General features: G+C 33.0%; 2 protein-coding genes across 2 annotated transcripts; both read right to left on the bottom strand.

Moving 5' to 3' along the window:
* Positions 1-2,718: 2,718 nt before the first annotated feature.
* On the bottom strand, positions 2,719-6,172 carry LOC122599828 (ras-related protein RABB1c-like). Its single transcript, XM_043772416.1, has 6 exons — positions 5,969-6,172; positions 4,856-4,995; positions 4,425-4,507; positions 3,944-4,148; positions 3,772-3,840; positions 2,719-3,067 (listed from the first exon to the last, which is right to left on the bottom strand). Exons 1-6 carry the CDS (start codon positions 6,012-6,014, stop codon positions 2,978-2,980), a joined length of 633 nt encoding a protein of 210 aa, XP_043628351.1. The 5' UTR covers positions 6,015-6,172; the 3' UTR covers positions 2,719-2,977.
* Positions 6,173-7,845: 1,673 nt separating this feature from the next.
* On the bottom strand, positions 7,846-13,714 carry LOC122600844 (probable glycosyltransferase At3g07620). Its single transcript, XM_043773618.1, has 4 exons — positions 13,325-13,714; positions 12,889-13,166; positions 9,168-9,516; positions 7,846-8,684 (listed from the first exon to the last, which is right to left on the bottom strand). The coding sequence occupies exons 1-4, from the start codon at positions 13,571-13,573 to the stop codon at positions 8,019-8,021; spliced, it is 1,542 nt and encodes a 513-aa protein (XP_043629553.1). The 5' UTR covers positions 13,574-13,714; the 3' UTR covers positions 7,846-8,018.
* Positions 13,715-27,046: the final 13,332 nt, after the last annotated feature.

The raw sequence follows: 27,046 nt of genomic DNA, 5'->3' as shown, positions 1-27,046 counted from the left end.
CGGTACAAGTAAGTATTATTTGCCAAATTAATTAAGTCTAATGAAAAAAATTCTTTTCTAGCAAAAGCTTAGTTAAACATATAACCATATACAATATGAGAGCTTTGAGAATTAAAAGTTACATGTTGATTTACATGTGACTGTTTCCAATCATATGTAAATATATGTAAAAATCAAGTCGGATGAAAAAATCGTGAAAAATTTGTTGAAAAACACAAATTTTTTAATAACCCCCCCGGCACTCCTATGTAATGTTTGATTGTCTATTTAATACCATCAAACTGTTTTTGTCACTTTCACGTCATTAAAGTTCAATACTCTGAAATGAAAAGAAATAAAAAGTAACACAGAAATTATAAGCAAAGAACCATTTTTTTTTTTTTAAATGTTGTGGTTTGAATGTTTGATCGATTGATCCTCTGTGTATACCATTTTGATACATTTTTCTCAAAAGTGCAAGTCTATGGCTACCACGAATATGAGCAGTTCAATGTGTATCGACCAGTTCAGTTATATAAAATTCTATAAGTTGATTGACTCATATGATTTCTTCCTTACGGTTGATAGCTATACAATGTCAAAACCTTGTAATATCTTATATGTGCGTCATTGAACAGGTTCACTCGACATCAACCTCATTTTCAGTCATTTGGCAGCTTGGGTAAATTTTGAACCCATTGAACTAACAAATGATAACTTGATACTTAAACTTTGAATCAAAGTGAATGAAATGTAACCATCGGAATTGTATAAATGAATAGTGTATCCAAAATAAATAAATACATAAAAATCCAATTCAAGAAAGGACAAATGGTGCAGATAAGATCAATATATACCGGTTCATCTGATTACAAGCAGACACCAAATTTACATGGTAAGGATCAAAGAGGGCTATTCATAATTAAATTGTTGAACTGGTGGAGAAAGTAGAGATATCTTGATAAGAACACCAGAATGGATCAAGGGATGAACTTGGCTAACTTTTTAGCTGCAACACGCTCCTGACTGGGCAGTGGAGTCTCTTCCTCCTGATGGGCCAGAGGTACCACCGTATCCAACTTTTATCCCGTACGACTGCACAAGTAAAAAAAAAAAACGGAAAACAGCCAATGGCAATCGAGATGAGTATACTGGGTAGCTTGAAGAAACAATTCAACATTGAAACTTATCGGCCAACAATGTGTCCAGATTTCTTTATGAAATTGTGCTTTTGTTCTATAAATCAGCCTCATAAGTCATAATGGCATTTCAAATGACTCCTTTGAGAACCGTCATATTAGAGGTAGCAATTTCAGTTTGAATTTATGGGTTTTACAGTAACGGGTCAAACACATAAAATTAACTTATGCGAAAACGGGTCATGTGTATTCTGAATTCTGATACATAAATTCTCCTATACTTTAATCAAAGGATAACACTTAACACATAAACTTAACTTAAATGAAAGTGGGTCAATGGTTGCCCAAAGTGTATTCTAATACTTTATCCAGAGGATTATGCTATTACTTTTGAGAAAGAAAACTACATTATCATATTAGACACTGATTATCTACAAAGAATTTGGTAGTTTTGTTTAAAAGCTGTTTCAGGTTAACTCGACCCAACAAAAGATTGCCCTATATGAACTATTAACCAAATTGTCCACCTCTCTTAATTTTGCCACTTCTGCATCAAACAACAAAAAGTGTGTGTTCATATATATAGAAGTTTCTACAAAAAAACAAAAGAACAAAAAAACACATGCCTCGTTTGATACATCAAAAACTCCATCCTGATTCTTCTTATAAATTGTTCCAGCTGTGTTTATGGATGCCTTAGAGAGATATACAAATCAAATCAGAAATTGCCAAAATAAGAGGTTTCAATGCAAAGATGATAGCACTTGCATGTTCTGCTGCATTTCCAACAATAGGAAGCAGAATAACGCTAATGAACGTCTATGGCATGGATTCCCACTTTGAAATGTCTGCAGCTTCTTCATCACCCAGATTCCCAATTGGACTACCATCCTGAATTTTCTTTTTTTCTCAGTAAAATACGAATATATTGCACAATTCTTTCATGTTAAATAGTAACGGGTCGCTATTGAAGTGAAAACCTCTTTGATGGGTGCATAGTTTTGCTTCTGGTTAGTCAGCTGAAAAACAATAAAGATGCCATATGCCACAAGCAATGTACAACTACTAAATCTTGAAAGGACCAATATTGACGTCCCAATATCCAATTCCGTCTGTGTGACATGGACAGCAGTTGGGAAACTTATGGCCATGACTTCCATCAAGAGCAACCCCACATTCATCCGAGCATTTGACTGACAGGAAAGCTTAAATTGATCAGTCTCATGGTTTCAACATCTACAGGTGGAAATATGGGCGGGTTGGGTATACACATTTGATATTCTAAATTATTCCATATCAAATAATAAGGAGGTTGTATGTGTTAAAGAGAAAACAGTTTGGGATACTTTCGACTCATTCCCTTTTAAAAGATAATACATAATATCTCCCGAATCAAACAATTCATACGCATATCACCATATGGGCTAAGATATTGCCACCTCTGACATGAATGTGTGACCAAACTGTAGTATGTCAATCAAATAACCTTGTCAAATACTTGTTCCTTATTATGATTAGCAATTCCTCCACAAAAAAACACACATCCTAGCACGAGCAACATGTTGGACAAAAAAACACACATCCTAGCACGAGCAACATGTAGTATACAATGTAACCATTGAAATTGTATAAATGAATAATGTATCCAAAATAAATAAATACATAAATATCCAATTCTAGAAGGGACAAATGGTGCAGATAAAATCAATATATACCGGTTCATCTGATTTCAAGCAGACACCAAATTTACATGGTAAGGATCAAAGAGAGCTATTCATAAATTGTTGAACCGGTGGAGAAAGTAGAGATATCGTGATAAGAACACCAGAATGGATCAAGCGATGAACTTGGTTAACTTTTTAGCTGCAACACGCTCCTGACTGGGCAGTGGAGTCTCTTCCTCCTGATGGGCCAGAGGTGCCACCGTATCCAACTTTTATCCCATAAGACTGCATAAGTGAAAACCAAAAGGGGAAACAACCAATGTTAACCAAGATGAGCATATTAGGTAACTTGAATACACAATTTAACATTCAAACTTATGGATCAACTATGTGTCCATATTTCTTTATAAAATTGTGCTTTTGCTCTATAAATCAGCCTCATAAGTCAAGATGGCATTTCTAATGACCCCTGTGAAAGCAATCATATTAGAGGTGGCAATTTCAGCTCATTTACTCAAATGGAGAAATTTCAATTTGATTTATGGTTATCCAGTAACAAGTCAAACACATAACTTAACTTATGCAAAAAAGGGTGTGTTCTGATGCATAAAAACCTCCTATATTTTATTCAAAGGATAATACATAAACTTAACTTAAAGAAAAATGGGTCAATGGTTGCCCAGAGTGTATTCTAATAGATAAACACTTCCTATACTATATCCAGAGGATTATGCTATTATTTTTGAGAAAGAAAACTAGGTAATCATATTAGACACTGATAATCTACAAATTAATTAGTAATCTTCTTAAAAAGCTGTTTCGGGTCAACTCGGCCCGACAAAAGACTACCCTTTTTGAACTATTAGTCTATTAACCAAACAGACCACCCCTCCTAATTTTGTCACTTCTACATCAAACAACAAAAAGTGTTTGTGCGTATAAGTAGACATTTCTACTAAAAGAAACAAAAACAAAACCATCACACATGCCTCATTTGATACATCAAAAACTCCATCCTGAATCTTCTTATAAATTGTTCCAGCTGTGTTTATGAATGCCTGAAAAAGAAATACAAATCACAATCGAAAATTTCCAGAATAAGAGGTTATAAATGTGTCGAGTTGAGTGTCAATTAATACATAATCTTGATGTAATCAATACCTCCTCAACATTCTGTGCAGTTTTTGCAGAGGCTTCCATGAAGACTAGACCGTTTTCCTTAGCAAATTGTTCACCTTCTTCTGTACTAACAGCTCGTCTGTGTGCAAGATCACACTTGTTACCAATAAGCATCACAGTCATATTTGCATTTGCATGCTGCCTAGCATCCTCCAACCAGCTCGCGAGGTGATTAAAAGTTTCCCTCCTGCATGGAACACAAAATAGCTAAAACATACATTTTCAACAGATTACACAAACAAAACAAATATTTGCAGAATATTTTACTTATACCCAAAATCCCTAGTTCTATTAGAAAGGAAATTAAACACACAAGAGCATTGATCTTGTGCCATATGATGGACTTCATAAATGATAAAACTAGAGATCTTATAAGTTATAACATAAAGTTGTGCAAGAAAAATTTACATGCACATCAGCAGACTATTTTTTCTTCTTTCAAAACATTACAATGGATTCATACCTAGTGATGTCATAAACCAGAAGTGCACCAGCAGCGCCTCTGTAATAAGACCTTGTTATGGATCTAAATGATTCCTGACCGGCCTGCAATACCAATAGTAGAAAGGGAAGGCACAAAGGTAAATAGTTATTAAATGAAATTTCAAATGACTACATAAAAGGAGTCACTGCATACTTCAAGGGCTAATGACTTATTGCATATTTAAATGCAATAAGCACATTTTGAGTGTCTAGATACATCGTGCATTGTAGTGAAAAAGGGACCTTTTTTTGAGCACTGATGACAGTGGTTACTGCTTAGTTTGACATTTTACGTAACAAGTACTTACATATATGCGAAATTCTGGATATGAACACAAAAGGAAAAGTGAAATGTGCAACAATAAAGAAACAAGAACAGTAGGAGGGAAGAGGGGAGAGGCAATAACATACTGTGTCCCAAATCTGCAGCTTTATTGGTTTGTTGTCGATGGTTATCATTCTAGCACCAAATTCAACACCAATGGTTAAATCATGAACGGGCTGAAAACGCTTGTCTGTGAACTGCAGGAGAAGACATGATTTTCCAACCCCTGCATAGTAAAGATCATTGACATCAGCTGATATTTTATGTTTCATTGATAGCAGTAGTTATCAATTTTGAAACACAAAGAAACATATTTCCATATGTGCTACAAATGATACAGCTTCTAAATTAATAATCATATTTCCATCTCATGTCTGCCCTCAGAAATATCGACTATGAAGGTTGACTAGTGGATATTGACCATGATAAGTCCACTCAAGCTTTAAATTGATAACCGACATAGCTCTAATAGAAATCCTCAGCAAGCTGGATAAAAATGTGACATACGGTTTAAGTTGGAAAGCTTAATCATGGCAACTCATCGGATTTACATTAAAAAACGAATTTGAATAATATTGTCCTTATAACACCTGGGGGGACATAAGATATTATGTCTATAATTACTTCCCGCCATGTGACCATGTCTTCAATCTATAACTTGCTTTTGAGGTTAGTCGTTAGATACATAGTTCATAAATGGAACTAAAGCAACATATTGAACTCACGCGTAATAACACTAATAACGAGATAATAATTTCAGATTCCGCATTGCGCCAACAAAGATGTCGAATCAATGTGAATTTTCTACTACTCATTGAAGTGATAAAATCCCATTGATGAACAAGTTATTAATATACTTTTGACTATGAAAGTTTAAGATTGCTCATTTATATGCTTATTCCATATCTAGTTATATATCATATTTTTCTTATAATGAATAAGCCTTTAAAATAAGCAGTTAATTACTAATCTAGATTACATTTTTTATTGTCATAGATTTGAGTCTAAAACTTCAAATTATAAGATCAAGTTTCACATATAAAACCAAACAAATTAGAGCACCTAACCTTACAATCATAATAACCATTAATTAATATACATAAACACATATATAAACCAAAAAACAATTGTATTGTAATAGAAAATAAAAATTTGATATGGGGGAAATCATGAACAATAAAATGATGAATGGAAATTACCGGTATCTCCGATAATGATGTACTTAAAAAGGTATGCGTATGACATGATTATTATTATTATTATTAGAATTAGAATTATAACAAGTGTGTATTTGTATATGTATTTGGATGTGTATGTATCATATACAAATGAATCTCAACACCAAAAACAGAACAGAAACGTAGGAGATTGGAAAAGGGCGATCCTTTATTTCATGTGTTTTTTTTTATTTATTAATATTTTTGAATTTTTAAATATTTTATATTTATCGCGTAATAAAAGAAAGATGCGAATACAGACAAGACAAGGGGAGTTGGGTATCTTCTTTGCTTAATTAGACGGATTAGCTGTCTTCATAACTTTTTCTCACAATTATTTTACGTAGCCCAAGAAAGGCCCAAATAAAATTATATATGGACCAACTCACCAACATACATATCAATTTGCCTGTCAATGTAATTTTCCTTCATTATTTAGGGTACGTTTAGTTTAAAAAAACATGAAAAACAGGAAACGCGTTCAAATTGTAATTTTTTAGAAAAATTTTCCTAGAAAATGAAAATTCCCTTTTCCAACTTTTGCACTAAAATTAGAATACTGTTTTTTTCAGTTTTTGTTTTCACTTTTCTATTTTCTAAACCTAAAATTAGAAAACAAGTGAATTTGAACATGTTTTCTAGTTTTCTAAAATGGAAAAATGAAAACTCCATCTTTTATTTTGAACGCGCTTTTAAAATTTTTAAGGGTTTTTTAGAAATGAAAAACCATTTCATTTTCTAGAAAATTAGAAATGAAAAACTTAAAAACATTTTCTCCAACTAAACGTGCCCTTACATTTTCAGAATCTAAAATAACAATATACCTTTTATAATTTAAGTTTTTTTTTTTTTCCAGAAAATGCTAATGACAACCTTAAGAGTTATTATTGATATTTTATTACATGTATAAAAAATGATACTTTAAACATCAAAAACCACACATGAATTTTCGCTAACAAAGTCTTAATATTTTATATTAACAGCCTTAGCAAAAACCTAAGACTATTCATCAAGTGCAACTTTTTCATCACAAAACATCAATTCATTAATTTTAGACACCACACCTTAACTTGTGGATTTCAAAAATTCAAACTGGCTTTGCTGATACATCTGATCTTATTACTGTTAGAATATGATCACGTAAAATGAACGTATGTCCGGAAAGTATATAAGCTTACGGGGTCACACCTCAACGTGAATGTAACTATATTATTAATTAATATATTAAAGTAGTATATTAATTAGTTTGATCACGAAATAATTAATTTAAATAAGTTAAAGAATTAATTGTATTTAAATTAATTAGAAGGAGGATTAAATGTGAAATTAGGAAATTAGTGTTGGACCCTAATTCCTTAAAAGGGGCCGGTTTTGAAAAGTCTTTTAGGGCTTTGATTAAATTTGGTCACCAAGTTATTAAACCTTAAATATATCCCTATATATAGAGGATTATAATCTAAGGGTTTGATATACCTTCACACAAGAAAAACTTCTCCTCTTTCTCCTTTTCTTTTGTTCGACCGTGGCTTCAAACCAAAAGAAATTTTTGGTTTTGTAGCTTTCGACATTTACACATGAACTTAAAATAGTTAATGCTAGCATTAATTATGTCATGTTTTGTTAGTCAACAACATATGGTTTCCGTTCATGGTTTTTCGAATTAAGGGAGATACACAACGGGTTTGTGAGTTCGTGATCAAGTACTAGCATACATACGTTCCAACGTTGAGTGTGCAATCGTAGAGAGGTTAATTTAAACCTTGTTATTGTTTTAATCTCTCCATTATAAGGTACATATTCTATACTTTGGTTAATTAATTAAACTGCATAGATCTTGTCTTCCGTTGCGTGCTTTGTGATTTGATGTGATAAATAGTTATATAACCCAACAATTACTTGTATTGTTACATCAAAATTATACAAGTTGTAACAATCTCCCTTTGAGGGAGTCACACTAACTTTTCTAGTTTCTGGAGGCATCCTTAAATCTTGATAATTCACTATACTAGTTTGTCTAGGAAAGATCCATATATCAACCATAAATCTGTAAGTTTAGCCGTCTTAACCATAACGAGTGTAGAATCATATGATAAACATCATATCTTTTTGCTGGATAATTCACCGAAAAATGTCTTTGTACTTTCTTAACATTCTCCTGCAATCTTGTATACTTATCATCTGATATACCCAACAAAATCTTCTTCAAATTTGGTATTTCCTTCACTGACACTCGGACTGAAAATGCATCCCAGTTAAGAACATCGCTAAATGGTAAAACATAGTGTTGAGAAATCAACACGGGCACACATTCAGCATAGATAGCTTCAACTATTCGCGGACTTGCCACTTCAAATCCACTAGGACATATGCAAAATCGGCTTGTTTTCATCATTTCTTCATATGATACATTTTTAGGCACTCTGTCGTATATTTGTATGTCTTTGTCTTTACCTTTCCAGTGTTGGAAAAGCAGTGGCCTAATCTTACCATGAAATTGACCGCCTGCAAAGAACGCTAGGACTGTACGGTTAGATGCTGGCAGACCTCCGGTAATTGTAGTGGGCTCATTTCTAAGAAGATTGATTTCTGGGATTGATGCATCTTTTCTTGGATTGAAAAACTCTGAAGTATTTGCATTGCATAGTAGACGTATTGAAGTGAAATATAATGAATGAACATACCATGTTGCTCTAGGCCCCTGCATTGGTTATAAAAATCATGATAAAGTTTTAGTTACAGTAATCAACGGGCAGTTGGTCCTGCACAGATTTTCTACAATGATCACTATTGTATACATGATTGATACCATTTTCATCTGCAGCTTATACAAGGGTAAAGTATGCAGCCAGACTAAGTGTGCAAGTGGTCAAACTGGGTAACTTTTTGTTTTGGGCCAAAAATTGGACATTCAGGTTGACCTACAATACCTTTTATCCAATTCTTATACTAAAAAGACTTAGAAAATGATATATTTTTGTGTGTTATAGATATGACTGTAAAAAGGTATTACAGTATTACATCTATAATCCAAACTTTCAATGGCCAATGAGACCCTATAAACCCATTTGTTCTGCTTCTTTTTTGGACATTTGACCCATTAGATGTAAAATAGCCTAAAATTTGTCACTTCCATAATCCACATAGTAAAAATATTTCAAGTGGGATTTGAGTAATTACCTACCCAATCATGGCAAGAAAGCATGAAATGATCTGATCCAAGGCTTCGGTTCCAATAAGGATACCTTGACGAAACTGTATGCACATAATCACCAATAACGCGTTCTAGGACAGCTTTATCACGGATCATTGGATCAAAAAGATTATTGAGGATCATGACCACACTAAATGGGAGAAAATAGACATGAGCTTGATCCGGGTCATATATACGAAAATTAGGGTCATTTTCTATAAAGTTGAGAAAAACTCCTTCCATTGAGTAAATGTTTGTTGTAGGACCTGTGTGAAATAAGGGTGGCTCTCCCTCTTCATATATGTATACTTTGAACAACTTCTCCATTAGTAAATAACTCCTGCACATCACACAACACACATATATCCTTCTTTTTTTTTTGATAACTTTTTTTATTTAACAGCGAGTTAATTAGTTTGAGACATCATAGCGACATCCAATTGAGCAGTATGCGATTATGCAGAGCTCGAACCACGCATGCTTGCATTGACATGTCAGTTAGTCCGATCCCAATGTGGTTAGCATCACGCTGGTCCTGTGTGTGTGAATTTGTTGTTTTTATATATGATTATTAATATCAGTTTGGTGTATATATCATGAAAACTATGATTTAAGGTGATTTTTAACATGATACTTACATAACAAAATTTGTAATTTTTTTTTTTTAAATATGATCCGTGTGACATATCATGTGCAAAAATTTTTATGCTTTGTTCTGTTTTTTATCTTGTTTTTCTAAAAGATAGTGTTTCATATATATAAAACGTAAAAACGTGTCTTGTCGACATTATTTGTCCTCTTCGAGTTCACAAGAATATCACAGGACTTATTAGTAGATGGCATCAATTAGAAAGTGACAGATTGTGCTTCCTCATAAACGTATCATATAATGGAAAGAAAGTGACATGTTAATATCTCTCATAAACATCACACAAAAGATATAGGGCCTATTGAGAATACGTCAAAAGTAAAAAAAAAGAAAAAAAAAAAGTGACGAACTTAGGTTTGTTTTATGAAATGAAATAATACGTGAATTAGTATGGTGATTATATCATGATAAAATAAAATTAATCAAAAAAATAATGGAAGAGGTAAAAAAAATTACTCAAACTATATTCACAACCCTTTTTCTAATTTAGGTAAAATACTTTGAATATGAAAAAGAATAGACTAGACCATAATGTATTTTACTATTAGTTTACTTTTAGTTTTATTGTTAATTAATTATATGTAAACTAATTTATTTTAAATTTTATTTTTAATGTATTTAAATTTTAGATAATAAATAGTAGTTTAAACATGATTTGTGTTAAATGAAAATTGATAAAACTTAATATTTTGCATTTTACAACCATATTTTAAAATGATGAAATTTTGAAAGCTAATGTGTGAAGTAATGTTATGTGTGAAGTAATGCTATGGGTGGTTCTACATGCATTTTGAAAACTATACACTTACACTTTTTTAGTCGCCATGAATTTGGCAGGTGAAGTGTGTAAGATATATGTTACAACTTATAAGAACTTCAATTCCCTTCTTAATTTATAGACTAATAATTTCATTTCATACTTTGTCCAATTTACTATACAATGTTTTCTTTATTTATAGTAAATTAATTATAAGGCATTGAAGGTTAAATATATTATGTGAAAAACTTAGAGAAACACAAAACGAACCGACAAAGTATACGCATTTCGTAGTGAAGCATGTGAGATATATATCTTGTCATGCATGTTAATGTTTTTATTTAATTATGTTGTACAACAACATCATATCACATGTATTTTTAGTTATCGACTGGAGCAACATTAATAGCCGAGAATCCAGCATCTTATCTTATTACTACTATTCTTGTGACATTAATTGCATCCAAAGTTAGAAAAACATTATTTTCATGCTACATGACTTGGAGAATACAGTATAATATGTAATCAAGTACTTGATTATTCGGTTTTCAATTATTTAATACCCAATTTAATTTTTTACTACTTCAGTTCTTTTACTATTCTAAATTCGTGATGATAATTAAGACTATGTAAAATCCAAGAAAGAAGATCGATATATATTATAGTAGGCCGGCAAAAATAAGCTAAAGTTAAATCCAAGTCGGTGAGACCTAATAAACCGAGAACCTAAAATGAAAAGTTTTGTTGTTTATAGTGTAAAAGCTGGCTCTTTTGTAAATGATTTTTGTGTAAAAGATCTTGCCATAGAAACACTCAATTCGACATAAACATCCAAACAATCATCATACGGTAAGTATAAATGTATAATTCTCGTATGGTGGGTTTATAAACACCTGTTATACAGGGAATATACATTTATACTTACCATATGATGAGTGTTTAAACATCCACCATATACATTGAAGCTTCTCGTACGGTATTTTGACTTTTCTGGTCAAAGTATGTATACTCCCACATAAGAGCATACCCGCATATAATAAATGTTTATGTCAAATTGTTAGGTGTGTATAGACGTTTTTTTAAATAAAATCCAAGACTAAAAATACTACTTTTACCAACTTTATTTGGTTTAATTATCTCGTGTAGATATATCAAAAATATAAAATAGTTAACATTTATAAATAAAAATCACGTGGTATAATAATATATAGGCTAATAGCATTATGTAATTTACCTTTCTAAGCTTTCATCATTAAATTTAGGGTTAAGTATGTGGGAGTGTAAATAACTTTTACAATTTTTCTATTGTGTGATGTAACTTTCATTTGGTTTATTTTATGTAACCAACTTGCAAAAGGTGAAAGATTAATGTAAAATTTAATTTTTACATTGACCGATCAAAAACTTCTACGTAGCAGCTCATATGGTGTGCTACGTATACACTTTTACATTAGTCGTTCAATTTAACGAGTTAGTTACATACAATGAACCAAATGAAAGTTACATTTAATGATAAAAGTGTAAAAGTTACCAGATACTAAACCCTTAAATTTAACACGACCAAGTACCATGCGGGTTAGTTTTTGTTTCTATTTTCTTTTTTATTTTATTATATTATTGTCAATGACCTATCTATTTACTGATTCTCTATATTAAGGCTTTATCTCACTCTGTGTGATTGTATATGTTATTTCTGTTGAAATCAATTTAATACATTCCTAGCTTGCAAAGTACAATGCAAATTATTATGACCATCAAAAAATTAAAATTGAGAAATGTTTTAGCATGCAGTATATTACCAAATAATCTTTATAGCATTTTACCTAAATTTGATAAACAATTCACGAAGGTATTATGAGCAGCCCAAAAAGGTTGATATTAGACGTCAGACAACTCTATATATGATGTGTCACTTTATATTTGCATAATTTAACTATAACTTAACTTAAAACTAGCTCTACAATTAGTATCTTCTAATTTGTTTATTAAGAAATATTATTTGATTAATTAATTAGTTCGCGGTGCCGGTAAGATGTCAAGAACTATTAGTGGAAAAATCAAAATCCCCTTTTTTGAATGTTTTGTAGCAAGTAAATAAGAAGATGACAATTGTATGCACAATTTTCATAAAACTTGTGCACCGGTAGTATTTTCTAAATTTGGTCTCTCAAGTCAAATTATGCAAGCTTGCTTTATGTGTGACAACGAGCGTTTTGTGCGTAAATTATGTGATCGATCTACCGAGTACCGACACATACACATATGTATAAAAAAAAAGCTCAAACTGTAATGTATTACGAACATACCTATGAAACATGTAGGGATCTCTGTAGATACTCCCATCCGGGACATAATCATGATCGTTCAGAGGAAACAATGAACAATTGTGATTAATCCTGGTCCAGGAGTCTCTAATCAAAACCCTGGCTCTACTAAGCTCGGCTTCAATTTTCTCTATCTTCTTGTCATGAATATTCTTGTTCTTCAATCTTCTCAACAATGTTTCTTCTTTTAACTCCTTGATCATTTTACTCACCACGTTATTCATTTTCCCACTTTGTTTTTTACACGCATCATAATCACACTATTCACACCCAAAAATTAAATAAACAATAAATCAAATAACTCAAATAAGGAAAAATATTTCACACAATTATGATCAAGTATATGTATATTGTACAGTACGAAGTTATTATCATTGAAAAATAAGTAAGATAAGTTACCAAGAGTGATGAGACTTACATCAAACATGGAGTAAAGCGCGGTTTTAGGGCTTAAAATTTGTGATTGTGGCGGTGAGTGATGGAGATTGATTGAATGAATTGAGAAATTTGATGACGATGAAGGCCATCGAAATAGCCATGGTGGTGAAAAAGGAAGAGAAAGGATAGAGAGACGGTTAGACGCATAAGAAACTGCGATGACGAAAACGATAGCAAAGAGTGTGACGGATGCGAGAGTATAAGATTGATTCTTTGATCTACAAAACATGTTTATGGTTGGTTTTTGTGAGATTAAGAGAGGGAGGGAGGGTGAAAAAGGAAGAAACCCAAGGTGGTCCGGTTTATTGCATGCTATACTTGGAAACTTCCGATTCCTAAAAATGCGTCATATGTTCTGTTTTTTTTTAAAGTCAGATTTGGATCATTAATATGTCACTAGTTCACCCGATAATTTTCATTACAATAAACCTTTAAACCAACCTGAAAAACTATTTGTTTCAATAAAGTTTAAACTCATAACCTCTTCATCTAAAAGGTCACTGGATGTTTTAATCAATGTTTTGTTTAATTACTTTTATATTATTAATTATTTATATCTTTTATATTTATTACTATATAAAAATTAGGGTTTTGTTAGTGACAGCCCTTAGAGTTGTCAGTAAAAACTAATTGGGTGCATTAAAATTTGTACCTTGTGTTGGAACCACGTTAGTGTGACCGTCACTGATCATGTATTATTCCTGATATGATAATTGACGATAATGAAATCCCTATGTCTAGGTAAATATATGATGAGCGTATTTACTCTTAGAGACGTAGAATAGGGTTTCCCATTAGGTGATTGTAAATAAGAGGACTAATGGTATACACATTAAACACCACAGGGGTTGAATGTGTAATTACTAAAGGGTGGTAAGTGTAATTACTCTCATTATAAATAGAGGGTAATTAACCCTAAGTTAAGGTTAATCACACACACATAATCCCACACAAATTCGTGTGTTTACTCCTCTCTAATTCGTGCATAACATCACAGCCGAATTACCCATCTCATCCTAACTCAATCACCTTGTTTTGGGAACCCGAAATCAATGGCAAACATGTTTAATGCCTTTACAGATTCCACAGGATCATCTGGTGAGTATTTTCCCTTGAATCAAACCATGTTTATTCCAACATGTGGTATCAAAGCCGCGTTATGAAGTCCTGTTATGTTTTTGGTTCGTTTCGAGGGTTTTACGCGAACTTAGAAGCTGCAGAATAAAGAAACTCGTGCTGACGTCATCACGAACTCAAAACTACTTCGTGCTGACGTCATCACAGTTTCTGCACCACCTTCGCGCTCATGTCTTCGCACGAAGTCAGCTATCTTCGCACGAACTCAGCTATCTTCACACGAACTCATTACTACTTCGTGCTGATGTCATTACACGAACCAGATTGTCTTCACGCTGACGTCATCACAAACTTCGTGTAGACTTATGACTTCTTCGTGCTGACGTCATCACACGAACATCGTGTTGACTTATGTTACCTTCGTGCTTACATCATCACGAACTTATGGTCTACTTCGTGCTTACTTATTTACGAGTTATAACTTAAGTTCGTATTAAACTAAAGATGATTTTAGCTGATGAATGAACTCGTGCTTGCTAATTTTACCTTATAATTTTGTGGCTAAATTTGTCTCTTATTTTCGAAAATTATTTTTTTTGAGACGTTTTTACCATAGCTCGATCCCAGCCAGGGGCTCTGCCCCTTGGACCCCGCTCCCAGGGGCGCTGCCCCCGGACCCCCGTAATGTGTGGGGGCTTCGCACTAATGTACATGGTTTCATCATTTATGCCCAAAGGTCAAATATGATTCTCATGGTGCGTTCTTTTCTTTTTGGATAATGAACACTAAGTATATTGATTCTGCCCAAAGGTGATTTAATACACTTTGTGTGCTAAAAGGAATATTTTTCATGCATAAGATACACGATTCTTAATTTTGTGCCAAAGGTCAAAAGATAAGCGTTGTGCCGCATGACCCTAATGCTCATGTGTACTTAGATATTAGTTACTTCTGCCCAAAGGTGATGTAAATCGAAGTAGAGCCTTATGTCAACTTATTGTTTTGGTGTTTACAATAGGTTACCTATCACTGGCTTCATTAGTATAATGGTCTTAGTCTCATTACTTTTAGGAACATTACTTTAGCCTTTTACGTATTTAGGCATTACGTTAGTTTCATTACTTTTAGAGACATTACTTAATAAGCCTTGGATATCTAATTATGTTATTATAAGGAACATTATTATTAGCCCTTAGTTAAGTTTAGGCATTACTTTAGTTCCATTAGTTTTATTGATATTGCTTAGTCTGCTTTAGATAGCTAATTATGTCACTATAATCTAATTGCCCTTAGTTTTAGGCATTACTTTATTAATCTTCTATTACTTGTATCCTAAATCTATATCCTCCTTATTTCCACTGTAGCACCTACTCTTGGCATTTAGCCACTTACCGGTGCAAACTACACTGCTTGGAAAGATCAATTAGATCTTACTCTGGGGTACCTTGACCTTGACTATGCCATTCGTAATGATGAACCCGCTGCTATTACTGTGAACTCTACTGTAGAACAAAAAACAGCATTTGAGAAGTGGGACAAGGCGAATCGGTTATCACTTATGACGGTCAAAAACTCTATTCCCCTTGGTCTTCGAGGAGCTATCCCTGAGTCTGACAAAGTCAAAGATTACCTCAAATCTGTTGAGGATTACTTCAAGGGATCGTCTAAAGCGCATGCAAGCAGCTTAATGCTAAAGATGCTTACTCTGAAATATGATGGAAGTAGCGGTGTCCGTGAACACATAATGAAAATGAGTGACATGGCGAACAAACTTAAGACTCTCGAAATGGAAGTCTCTGATAATTTTCTTGTGCATTTCATAATGACATCATTGCCTGCTCAATTTGATGCCTTCAAAATTAACTATAATGCTCAGAAAGATAAATGGAAGATGAGTGAACTGATTGCAATGTGTCAACAAGAAGAGGATCGCCTTAAGCTCGAGAAACCTGAAGCTGTTCACCTTACTACCACTGCTAATTCTAAGAAGAGGAAGGGTAACAACAGTAACAAGACTGGAAAGAAAGCTTCAAAGATCACTCCTGGTGCAGTTGCCTCTAGCTCTAATGTCTTGAACATCAAATGTAAGTTCTGTCGTACTCAAGGGCATGTTCAGAAAGATTGCCCTAAGTTCAAGGAATGGCTAGCTAAGAAAGGTAACGTACTTTATGTAATATTTGATTCTTTTACTACTGCTGTTCCTGTTAATACATGGTGGGGTGACTCTGGTTCTATGGTTCATGTGACTAACTCAATGCAGGGATTCCATACAATCCAGAAGCTACCAAAGGGCCAAAGAAAACTTAAAGTTGGAAGTGGTGATCTTTTAGATGTCGAAGCCATGGGAACTTATATTTTACATATGAGCACTGGAAAATGTATTAGACTAGTAGATACCTTATATGTACCGAGAATTACTCGGAACCTCGTATCTATTTCTAGACTAGACATTGAAGGTTTTGTAATAATTCATGGTTTCGGCAAGATTACTATTACTCTTAATAATGAATTGCTTGGTCGTGGTTTCTTAGATGGATTACTGTATAAATTAGAACTAGATCATAATTTCTCACAATCTTTGTTATCTTTTAATGTTGATGATATAACTAAAACAAGGACAAAATCACTTAAGCAACAAGAGAATTGCTCCATGTTGTGGCATAAACATCTTGGTCACATCTCACGAGATCGCATGACACGACTCGTAAAGGATGGAATCTTACCATCTCTTGACTTCAGTGATTTTGAAACATGTATTCAATGCCTCAAAGGCAAAATGGCTAAAGGGAATAAAAAAGGAGCCACCAGAAGTTCCAACTTGTTGGAAATAATTCATACTGATATAAGTGGCCCCTATCCCGCTTCCATTACAGGACATACTTCATTTATTACATTTATTGATGATTATTCACGTTATATGCACCTTTATTTGATTAAGGAAAAGTTTGAATCCTTGCAAACTTATATTGATTTTAAAACTTTGGTTGAAAACCAACTTGAATGTAAAATAAAAGTTGTAAGATCAGATAGAGGAGGTGAGTATTATGGTAGACATACTGACGTTGGTCAAGCCGCTGGTCCTTTCCATGACTTTTGTAAGGATCATGGCATAATTAACCAATACACCATGCCTGGTTCTCCTCAACAAAGTGGGGTTGCTGAAAGAAGAAATAGAACCCTAATGGACATGGTGAGAAGTATGCTTGCTAACACTAACTTACCTACTTTCCTTTGGACCGAGGCCTTAAAAACAGCCGTTCATATACTCAATAGAGTTCCTTCTAAATCTGTCCCTAAAACCCCTCATGAGATTTGGACAGGGAAGAAACCGAGTCTTAGATATATGAAAGTATGGGGTTGTCCTGCCGAAGCTAAATTCTATAACCCTAACTTAAAGAAACTTGATCCTAAGACTATTACATGTTTCTTTGTCGGTTATCCGGATAACTCAAAAGGTTATCGGTTTTACTGTCCTTCCCACACTACTCGCATCAGTGATACACAGCATGCCACGTTTCTAGAGAACTCAGAGATCAGTGGGAGCACGGCAAATCATAACTTCGATTTGCAAGAAGTACAAGAAGCGGGGGGAAATGATTCGTCAGTTATTATTACTCCTCCAATAACTCCTCTTGTACAGAACGCTGCTCTGAATGTCACTGATCCAACTCCTCCTAATGTTAATCATGAGACCACTAATGCTGAAGGATCTTCCGAAAATCCCGAACATCAACTCAGGAGATCATCGAGGTCACGTAGGGCCACTAATTTTGATGACTTCATTACTTATCTCACTGAAGTTGAGGATGTTGGAAAGCTTATTGATCCTACCTCCTATAAAGAAGCCATTAATAGTGATCAGGCCACTCAGTGGAATGAAGCCATGATTGAAGAGCTTAATTCCATGCAGCATAATGACGTTTGGGAATTGGTTGAACTTCCTAAAGGATCCAAAACTGTTGGTTGCAAATGGGTCTTCAAAATCAGATTAGACCCGAAAGGAAACGTCAAACGCTATAAGGCCAGATTGGTTGCGAAAGGCTATACTCAGAAGGCTGGAGTCGATTATCAAGAGACCTTTTCTCCTGTGTCTCGTAAAGACTCTTTAAGGATTGTTATGGCACTAGTAGCTCACTTTGATCTTGAGTTACATCAAATGGATGTCAAAACAGCTTTCTTAAATGGAGACTTGGAAGAAGACGTATACATGTGGCAACCTGAAGGATTCATTCCAAAAGGTAAAGAGCACGTGGTCTGCAAGTTAAAGAAATCCATATATGGGTTGAAGCAAGCATCGAGACAGTGGTACCTTAAGTTTGATGAAGTTATTAAAGAACAAGACTTCATAAAGAATCAAGTGGATCAATGCACCTATCTCAAGATCAGTGGGAGTAACTTTATAATCCTTGTTTTGTATGTAGACGATATTCTACTAGCAAGTAATAACTTGGATATGTTGCATGAGTCGAAACGGATGCTTTCGCAGAAATTCGACATGAAAGATCTCGGTGATGCCTCTTATGTTATAGGTATTGAAATACATCGGGATATGCATAATGGTATTTTAGGTCTTTCTCAAAGGGCCTATATTGAGCGGATTTTAGAACGCTATAACATGCAACATTGCGTACCCACTGTAGCTCCATTAGTTAAAGGAGATGTATTCGGTACTTTCCAAAGTCCGAGCACTGAGATTGAAAAGGAGCAAATGAGGATGATACCTTACTCATCAGTAGTTGGGAGTATTATGTATGCTTAGGTCTGTACTCGTCCAGATATCGCTTATATTGCCGGTATGCTAGGGCGTTACTTATCTAATCCTGGATTAGCACACTGGAAAGCGGCTAAGAAAGTTCTACGATATCTGCAAGGGACCAAAGACTACAAACTAACGTATAAAAGAAGTGACAATCTAGAAGTAGTAGGCTATTCCGAATCCGACTTTGCCAAAAGCAAGGAAGATAAGAAATCTACTTCTGGGTATATTTTCATGTTAGCTGGCGGACCTATCTCTTGGCGGAGTCATAAGCAGAAACTGACTGCAACGTCCACCATGATGGCTAAATACATTGCCGTTTACAATGCTACTTGCCATGGGATGTTAATTAGGAATCTGGTCAGTGGACTCAAAGTCGTCAACTCCATTTCTAGACCATTGAAGCTTTACTGTGATAACTCAGCTGCCGTAACTTTCTCGAACAATAACAGTTCAACTGGCGCTGGGCTGTATCTCGATACAAAGTATCTGTTTGTACGCGAACGGGTAGAGGAAAATGTTCTTTGTATTGAGTACATAAGTACAAATGACATGCTAGCGGATCCGATGACCAAAGGTCTTCCTCCTAATGTCTTCGTAGGACACGTGTTGAAGATGGGGCTTACTAAAGACTTAGTTTAATTTAATAGCATATTGTACTTATTTTATCATTAGTATTATTGTTTAAAAAATTTTCCTCCTTATTCAGATTTTGTTTGTCTATTAATTACACTTTGAGTACTCATATTGGTGTATTGACATTATTGTGACAAAATTTGTCTTAGTCAATTGATCATTGCTTATTAGTTTTAAATTTGAGTCATAGTTTGACTAGTGGGGGTCCTGAGTTGATGTTCTTCTCTACGACTGTACTTATTGGCTATGATTTCGGTTTAAAACAAAATGAGTATTATTCCGGAACTTATTTAAATACTCATAGATAAATGATCGCTCGGTCAAGTGGGAAAATGTTGGAACCACGTTAGTGTGACCGTCACTGATCATGTATCATTCCTGATATGATAATTGACGATAATGAAATCCCTATGTCTAGGTAAATATATGATAAGCGTATTTACTCTTAGAGACGTAGAATAGGGTTTCCCATTAGGTGATTGTAAATAAGAGGACTAATGGTATACACATTAAACACCACAGGGGTTGAATGTGTAATTACTAAAGGGTGGTAAGTGTAATTACTCTCATTATAAATAGAGGGTAATTAACCCTAAGTTAAGGTTAATCACACACACATAATCCCACACAAATTAGTGTGTTTACTCTTCTCTAATTCGTGCATAACATCACAGCCGAATTACCCATCTCATCCTAACTCAATCACCTTGTTTTGGGAACCCGAAATCAATGGCAAACATGTTTAATGCCTTTACAGGTTCCACAGGATCATCTGGTGAGTATTTTCCCTTGAATCAAACCATGTTTATTCCAACACCTTGGTGTTAGAAAAATCAGGGGACGGTTTTTAATATATAATGTATAAGTTTTTAAGCATGTAATATGCTGTTAATGACAGCCCTTAGGGCTGTCATTATCATTTTTCCCAAAAATTATAGCACATGAAAGTTAGAAAAAAGAGACACATGAATTGATCAAACTATTTTTAATGAATTACTCGTATATCACTATTAATTATTAATATTAAATTACACCCTAAGTCACTTATTCTATAATAAAACTCTATTAACTACTCTAAGTCAAACACTTTCATATCAACTACCTACATTATTTGATACCGCCATCACCATTACCATAATCTATTGCGCCCGTCAACGTCGGCGCATTGTGCATATTATCTGTAGTTAATGTACAAATCTATTTTTTTTTAAAATCATATTCATCCAAACTATATATTTTCTAGTCGCACCATCCTTTAAATATGGGCCTGGATGTATATTAAATATAATTTCATTGCCAATTAAATATAGCATTGATTGCATTTATGAAACTTTTTTCTATCGAAAAGCATTTTAATGGTGAACCATTGTTCAAAATTTTTTTGTAATGTTGAACCTAAAATAAAATCGTAATATTGTTATATTATGTCATATCAACAATTTGAAAAACGACAAACCATTCTACAATTAACTAATCTTCATTGTAAATCAACGTGTGGTTAACTAGAACTTTAAAAGCTTTATAAATAATATTCACAATAACTATAATTAAAAAAATATTAATTCATTATCTGTTTTTAAAAAATATATGATAATTAAATTATGTCCACCTTTTTATAAATTTCTACTAATTGGCTTTAAGCCTATAACACTAGCAAACAGTATCTAGTGGCTACTGCAATGTGAATGATAGAGACATAGAGTTCCAAGCCAATGGGCCGTTTTGGGTTGGAGAAAACCACCTGAAATGGGCCAAAACTTGAATTATGGTAAGAGCTTCAAGTCTCATTTGAGTAGTTTCCAACCTTGTGTTCAACTATTCACTATTCGATCTAGGAAGAAATAATACTCGTAACAGGAAAATAAAAATAAAAAAAGGTCAAATTTACCAACAATAAAAATACGGTTACATTCTTAAAAAAAGTAACTAAAGATTTAGGTTATTTACTGAAATGGTACCTGGACTATCCACCATATTACTGGTTTCATACCTATAACTTTAAAATTACTCTCATCATACCCCAACTTATCAATTTTTCACTCGGACGATACCTGACTTGACGGACGTCAGTTTAGCCGTTAAGCTGGGGTATGACTACTCGTAAATTTTAAAGTTTTAGGTATGAAATCAGTAATATGGTGGATAGTCCAGATATCATTTATGTAATTATTATTATTATTATTATTATTATTATTATTATTATTATTATTATTATTATTATTATTATTATTATTACTATTATTATTATTATTATTATTATTATGTTTGTTGTTGTTGTTGTTGTTTTTTTAATTACACAAAGTACATTGATATTTTTTTTGTAAATATTTATATTTATTTTATAAAAAAATACTTTATTTTTATAAAAAAATTATTGTAGATATTTAATTTTATATTAAAAACTATTAATATTTCAAAAACTATTATTTATAAAATTTATTTTTTAATAAAATAATATTTTCTTTTACAAAAGATCATTTTTAGTACAAAGTTTTTATTTTTATAAAAAATATTATTCAATCTTCTTTTTTAAAGGGGTGAACCGAAAAAAATATCATAATTTCTTGTATTGCATTAGTACCTGTACAACTACTATGTAAGGTTTGAATCAGCTCAAAGCAGATTTAATCAACTCCATGTGGTGATATCCATTCAAGACTTCACGTTCATTTATCAATGCTTTACATTAAATTAATGTACTGCTTCCGATTTACTTATTTTTTTTAAATAAACAATAAATAAATATGAAATAAATAAAATCATCATGGATCTATAATTTGATTGATTAATAGTTTTTAATAAAAAAAACTAAATACTTACAATAATTTTTATAAAAATAAAGTATTCTTTTATAAAATAAAAGTAGATATTTACAAAAAATATCAATGTACTTTTTAAAATTATTTATTCCTAAATAATACTTTGTGTAATTAAAACAACAACAACTATAATAATAATAATAATAATAATAATAATAATAATAATAATAATAATAATAATAGTAAAAACATCACTTCCATTAGAAATTAATAGGATTTACAAGAAATTATAGTAATAATAATAATAATAATAATAATAATAAATAATAATATAATAATAATAATAATAATAATAATAATAATAATAATAATAATAATAATAATGGTTAATTACATAAATGACACATGGACTATCCACTATATTACTGGTTTCATACCTAAAACTTTAAAATTTACCGTAATCATACCCCAACTTAATGGCCAAACTGACGCCCGTCAGGTCAGTTATCGTCCGTGTGGAGAATTGATAAGTTGGGGTATGATGAGAGTAATTTTAAAGTTATAGGTATGAAATCAGTAATATGGCGGATAGTCCAGGTACTATTTCAGTAAATAACCCTAAAGATTTAGATACAATCATCATTTGCAAGCTGATCATAATGAACCTGAAATTTCAATAATTTTGCTTCATGATCACCATTATCATAAGTATCATCATGATGATTATGATGTTTAATTGCATCCATTAGACAAACGACTAGTATGCTCATCAAGTCATTGTCTTCATGGACTTCTATCATCTGATCATCAAGATCATTTTTAATATGAAGTTCTTCAATCTTCAACAAGACTCTTAATTTCAAGAACTTGGGCCGTTGTGTTTTTGCAGCTGGGTTGGAGAAAACCACCTTATATGGGCCAAAACTTGAATTATTGTAAGAGTGTACTCCCAATGGGGAGTGTATTGGGTTTATATTCCCTAGTATTCAACACTACATCATTAAGGGTGTAGTGTATTGAACTTTGTATTGGAAGAATTGTGGTTAGAGCACCCCCAATGCCTTCCCCAAATACATTCCAATATACTGCCACATCAGCGTCATATCAGAAAAACCTAATTCTAATACATTTCTTTCAATTCACACCCAATACCCAATACATTCAATACATTCTAATACACTCCAACATATTTATTTTCACACTTTTAATTAATATTTATATTTTACACTCTAAATAATATAATAATAATAAATAATAATAATAACAAGTTTAAATAGTTTTGAAATATATATGAAGCTATAGGTTTAAAATTGTAATAAATATTAAACTACAGGGTAGAAAATGAAAATTATAATAAATATTTTATATATATATATGTTGTCTTCAAGATCATATACTGGACTTCCACCACACAAACACAAATCGGTAAAAAGAAAAAGACGGTCGGATCTCTCCCCCACCCCCACCACACACACACACATACATATATACATATTACAGAGAAGATAATAATTAAAAAAAAAATTGCTTTCCTCCTCTGTATTGCCCACCATGAACCACCCAATACGAAACTCGAATACGGAGCAATACGGCCCACACCCAATGGTGTGGACCGTATTGGAGATCGAATACGGAGCTCGTATACAGACATTGGGGGTGCTCTTATGACCAAGATTTCTTTAGCTCCGTATTGGGTTTTTATGTTTATTCAATTCCTTTCTCTCACAAATTAGTATCTATTAATTTATATGGTGAGTATTAGAATGTATTTGATGTATTGGGTATTGGGTGTAAATTGAAAGAAATGTATCGAAAAAAGGTTTTGCTAATGTAATGCTAAGTTGACAGTGTACTGGAATATATTGAAACAACCCATTTGGGAGTGCTCTAAGAGCTTCAATTCTCATTTGACTATTTGAGTCATTCCCAACCTTGTGTTCAATTATTCACTATATATTCGATTTTGTAAGAAATAATTACTCGTAATAGAAAATTTATGCAACTGATCATTTATCATTCGTGATATTATAATGGATGATAACTAAAATCTGTATGTCTGGTAAATATACGATGAAGTTATTAACTATTATAGACATATTATAGGGTTTCACATTAGGTGATTGAAACTTCAATGACTAATAAAGCACACATTAAACACCAGGGTTAAAAGTGTAATTCTCTAATTATAAATAGAGACTAATAACCTTCATTTAATGAAACCTTAATCACTAATTTCATTTGTGTGTGAGCATCTCTCTAATTTGGTTCTCATATTAATTTGTTGTTTGACAATAAAGGCTAGATTAACTGGCTGGAGTCATTCTTGGTTTTACCCCAGGTCATGGGTTCGACATTCTAGAGTGACATGCCCTGTGAGTTTTTCCTTTGAATCACCTGTAACGGCTTATGGTATACAACTCATAATCTAGAGTACGTGCAGGGCTTCACCATTATACGGTGAGGTGTCCCCTGATGTCGACTACCGACTGGCTTTTCAAAAAAAAAATCGTTGTCTAGAAAAATAAAAAACGATTTATATATTAAAAATAAGGAAAATGATAATGACAGCCCTAAGGGCTATCACTAACAACTTATTACATGCTTAAAAATTTAGACACTATATATTAAAAACTGCCCCCTGATTTTCCTAACAACAAAGTATAAATTTTTATGCACCAAATTAATTTTTACTGACAGCTATCATTAACAAAAAATAAAAATATTGTACGAATATAAAAAGGGGATATATTAGCTACATTATCATGTAGCCAATTAACTACATTAGTTAAATTAATATTCATTTATACACTTGACATTAACTCTGTTAATTTCATGATTTACATATATAAATAAATCCTCCATCTAGATACTCACTTTAGCAGTATACAATTTGCGTCGATTATATTACTCCCGAATATAAGATCATATTTACACTATAACATTGGTGTTTGAAAGTTGAAATCACTTACGTATCTCCAATGCTAAGGACACCTAACTTGAGCTGTCACATCATATCTATACAAATCCTTACACATGCTTATAAATCCTTAAAATCCTATAATTTTATCTCCAACCATACAAACATCCTTAGACTATCTCCAATGGGGATGTTTTTGGGCGCCCTTGGGTGCCCTTAGGTGCCATTGGATATCCTTTGCGGTTGAAGTTTATCCAAAACTAAAGATTTTTTGATACATGCCCTTACCCAAAGGCATGCCCTTAGGTGCCCTTACTTATTATTTTTTTTGTTTTTAGTGGAGTTAAAAGATATGTAAGGATGTTTGTATGGTTGGAGATAAAATTATAGGATTTTAAGGATTTATAAGGATGTGTAAGAATTTGTAAGGATATGATGTGGCAGCTCAAGGACGCCTAGCATTGGAGATAGCCTTACATATCCTTTAACTCCACTAAAAAAAAAGTATAAGTAAGGGCACCTAAGGGCATGCCCTTGGGTAAGGGCATGCATCAAAAAATCTTTAGTTTTGGACAATCTTCAACCGTAAAAGATATCTAAGAGCACCGAAAAACATCCCCATTGGAGATACTCTTATGATAGAATTGTCTCATATATAAGGGTAGACTTTAAAAAATAAAACTAAAATATCTGCATATTTTGATGGCTTAAAATTATTATAAGCATCTTAGTTTCTTTTGTGAACAAATTGATCTGCAGGTACAACCATGTCAAGAAATTGATAAATAAATTAAGTAGATTGCAGATTGTTACTAAGAAGAAAACAAAGCATTGAACTTAGTATATTCTACACGAAAGCCTCCACTAGGGATGAGTAAAAATACCTGCCCGAACCGATCCGTCCAAAGCCCTAACGGGCCAGGTCACGTGTCAAGCGTTTGTTGCATTCACGGGTCGCGGGTCAGGCCGGCCCGGGTCGGGTGTGGTCAAAAACAAAAAAAAAAGATGAAAGAAACCCGTGACCCGCCCACGACCTGACCAAACCCGAACCGGGCCGGGCTGGGTTTTCGTGGGTCGGGCCGGGTCGGGCCATTTCATATCCCTAGCCTGCACAATGTGACGGGGTTGGTAGTAGCGGTAGTGGTGGTAGGGGTGTGGTAATGGCGGCAACCGGTGGTGGTGACGGTGTGATTATTGATATAAATTTGTAATTGATAAAAAATAATGATGGTGTAGTTTTTTTCAGGAGAGTTAAGGGATAGATGTGGTAAATTATTTAATTAAGAATATTTCAAGTAGAGTATATAGTTAATTATAAAAGAAAGTTTTTAAAAAAATAACGTCATTAAGAAAAAAAAAAGTAGTGTTTGTTTTACTAAGGAGTTGATAGATAGAGCAAAATCATAACAAAGATAGGAGTCTTTACACCAAAAAGTAAAAACATATATTTATAAACGTAACATATATAGACATGACCTGATAATCATCTTACTAACTACTACTTATTCTACATGGAGTAGCAAAACACAAATGAAAGCTTAATTCGTTTCTAAAGAT

This window comes from Erigeron canadensis, chromosome 5 (genome assembly GCF_010389155.1).
Source record: "Erigeron canadensis isolate Cc75 chromosome 5, C_canadensis_v1, whole genome shotgun sequence".
In the NCBI taxonomy this organism is placed as follows: Eukaryota; Viridiplantae; Streptophyta; class Magnoliopsida; order Asterales; family Asteraceae; genus Erigeron; species Erigeron canadensis.
The sequence above is the reverse complement of the archived record's forward strand: the minus strand, read 5'-3'. Positions and strand labels throughout refer to the sequence as shown.

Coding starts and splice junctions, on each gene's coding strand:
- LOC122600844 (XM_043773618.1), bottom strand. CDS start 13,573: ATGTTTTGTAGATCAAAGAATCAATCTTATACTCTCGCATCCGTCACA. Junction 9,517..12,888: donor GATCCCTACATGTTTCATAG/GTATGTTCGTAA, acceptor TGTGATGTGCAG/GAGTTATTTACTAATGGAGA. Junction 8,685..9,167: donor TGCTTTCTTGCCATGATTGG/GTAGGTAATTAC, acceptor TAACCAATGCAG/GGGCCTAGAGCAACATGGTA.
- LOC122599828 (XM_043772416.1), bottom strand. CDS start 6,014: ATGTCATACGCATACCTTTTTAAGTACATCATTATCGGAGATACCG. Junction 4,996..5,968: donor CATCATTATCGGAGATACCG/GTAATTTCCATT, acceptor TTTACTATGCAG/GGGTTGGAAAATCATGTCTT. Junction 3,841..3,943: donor CTGCACAGAATGTTGAGGAG/GTATTGATTACA, acceptor TTTCTTTTTCAG/GCATTCATAAACACAGCTGG.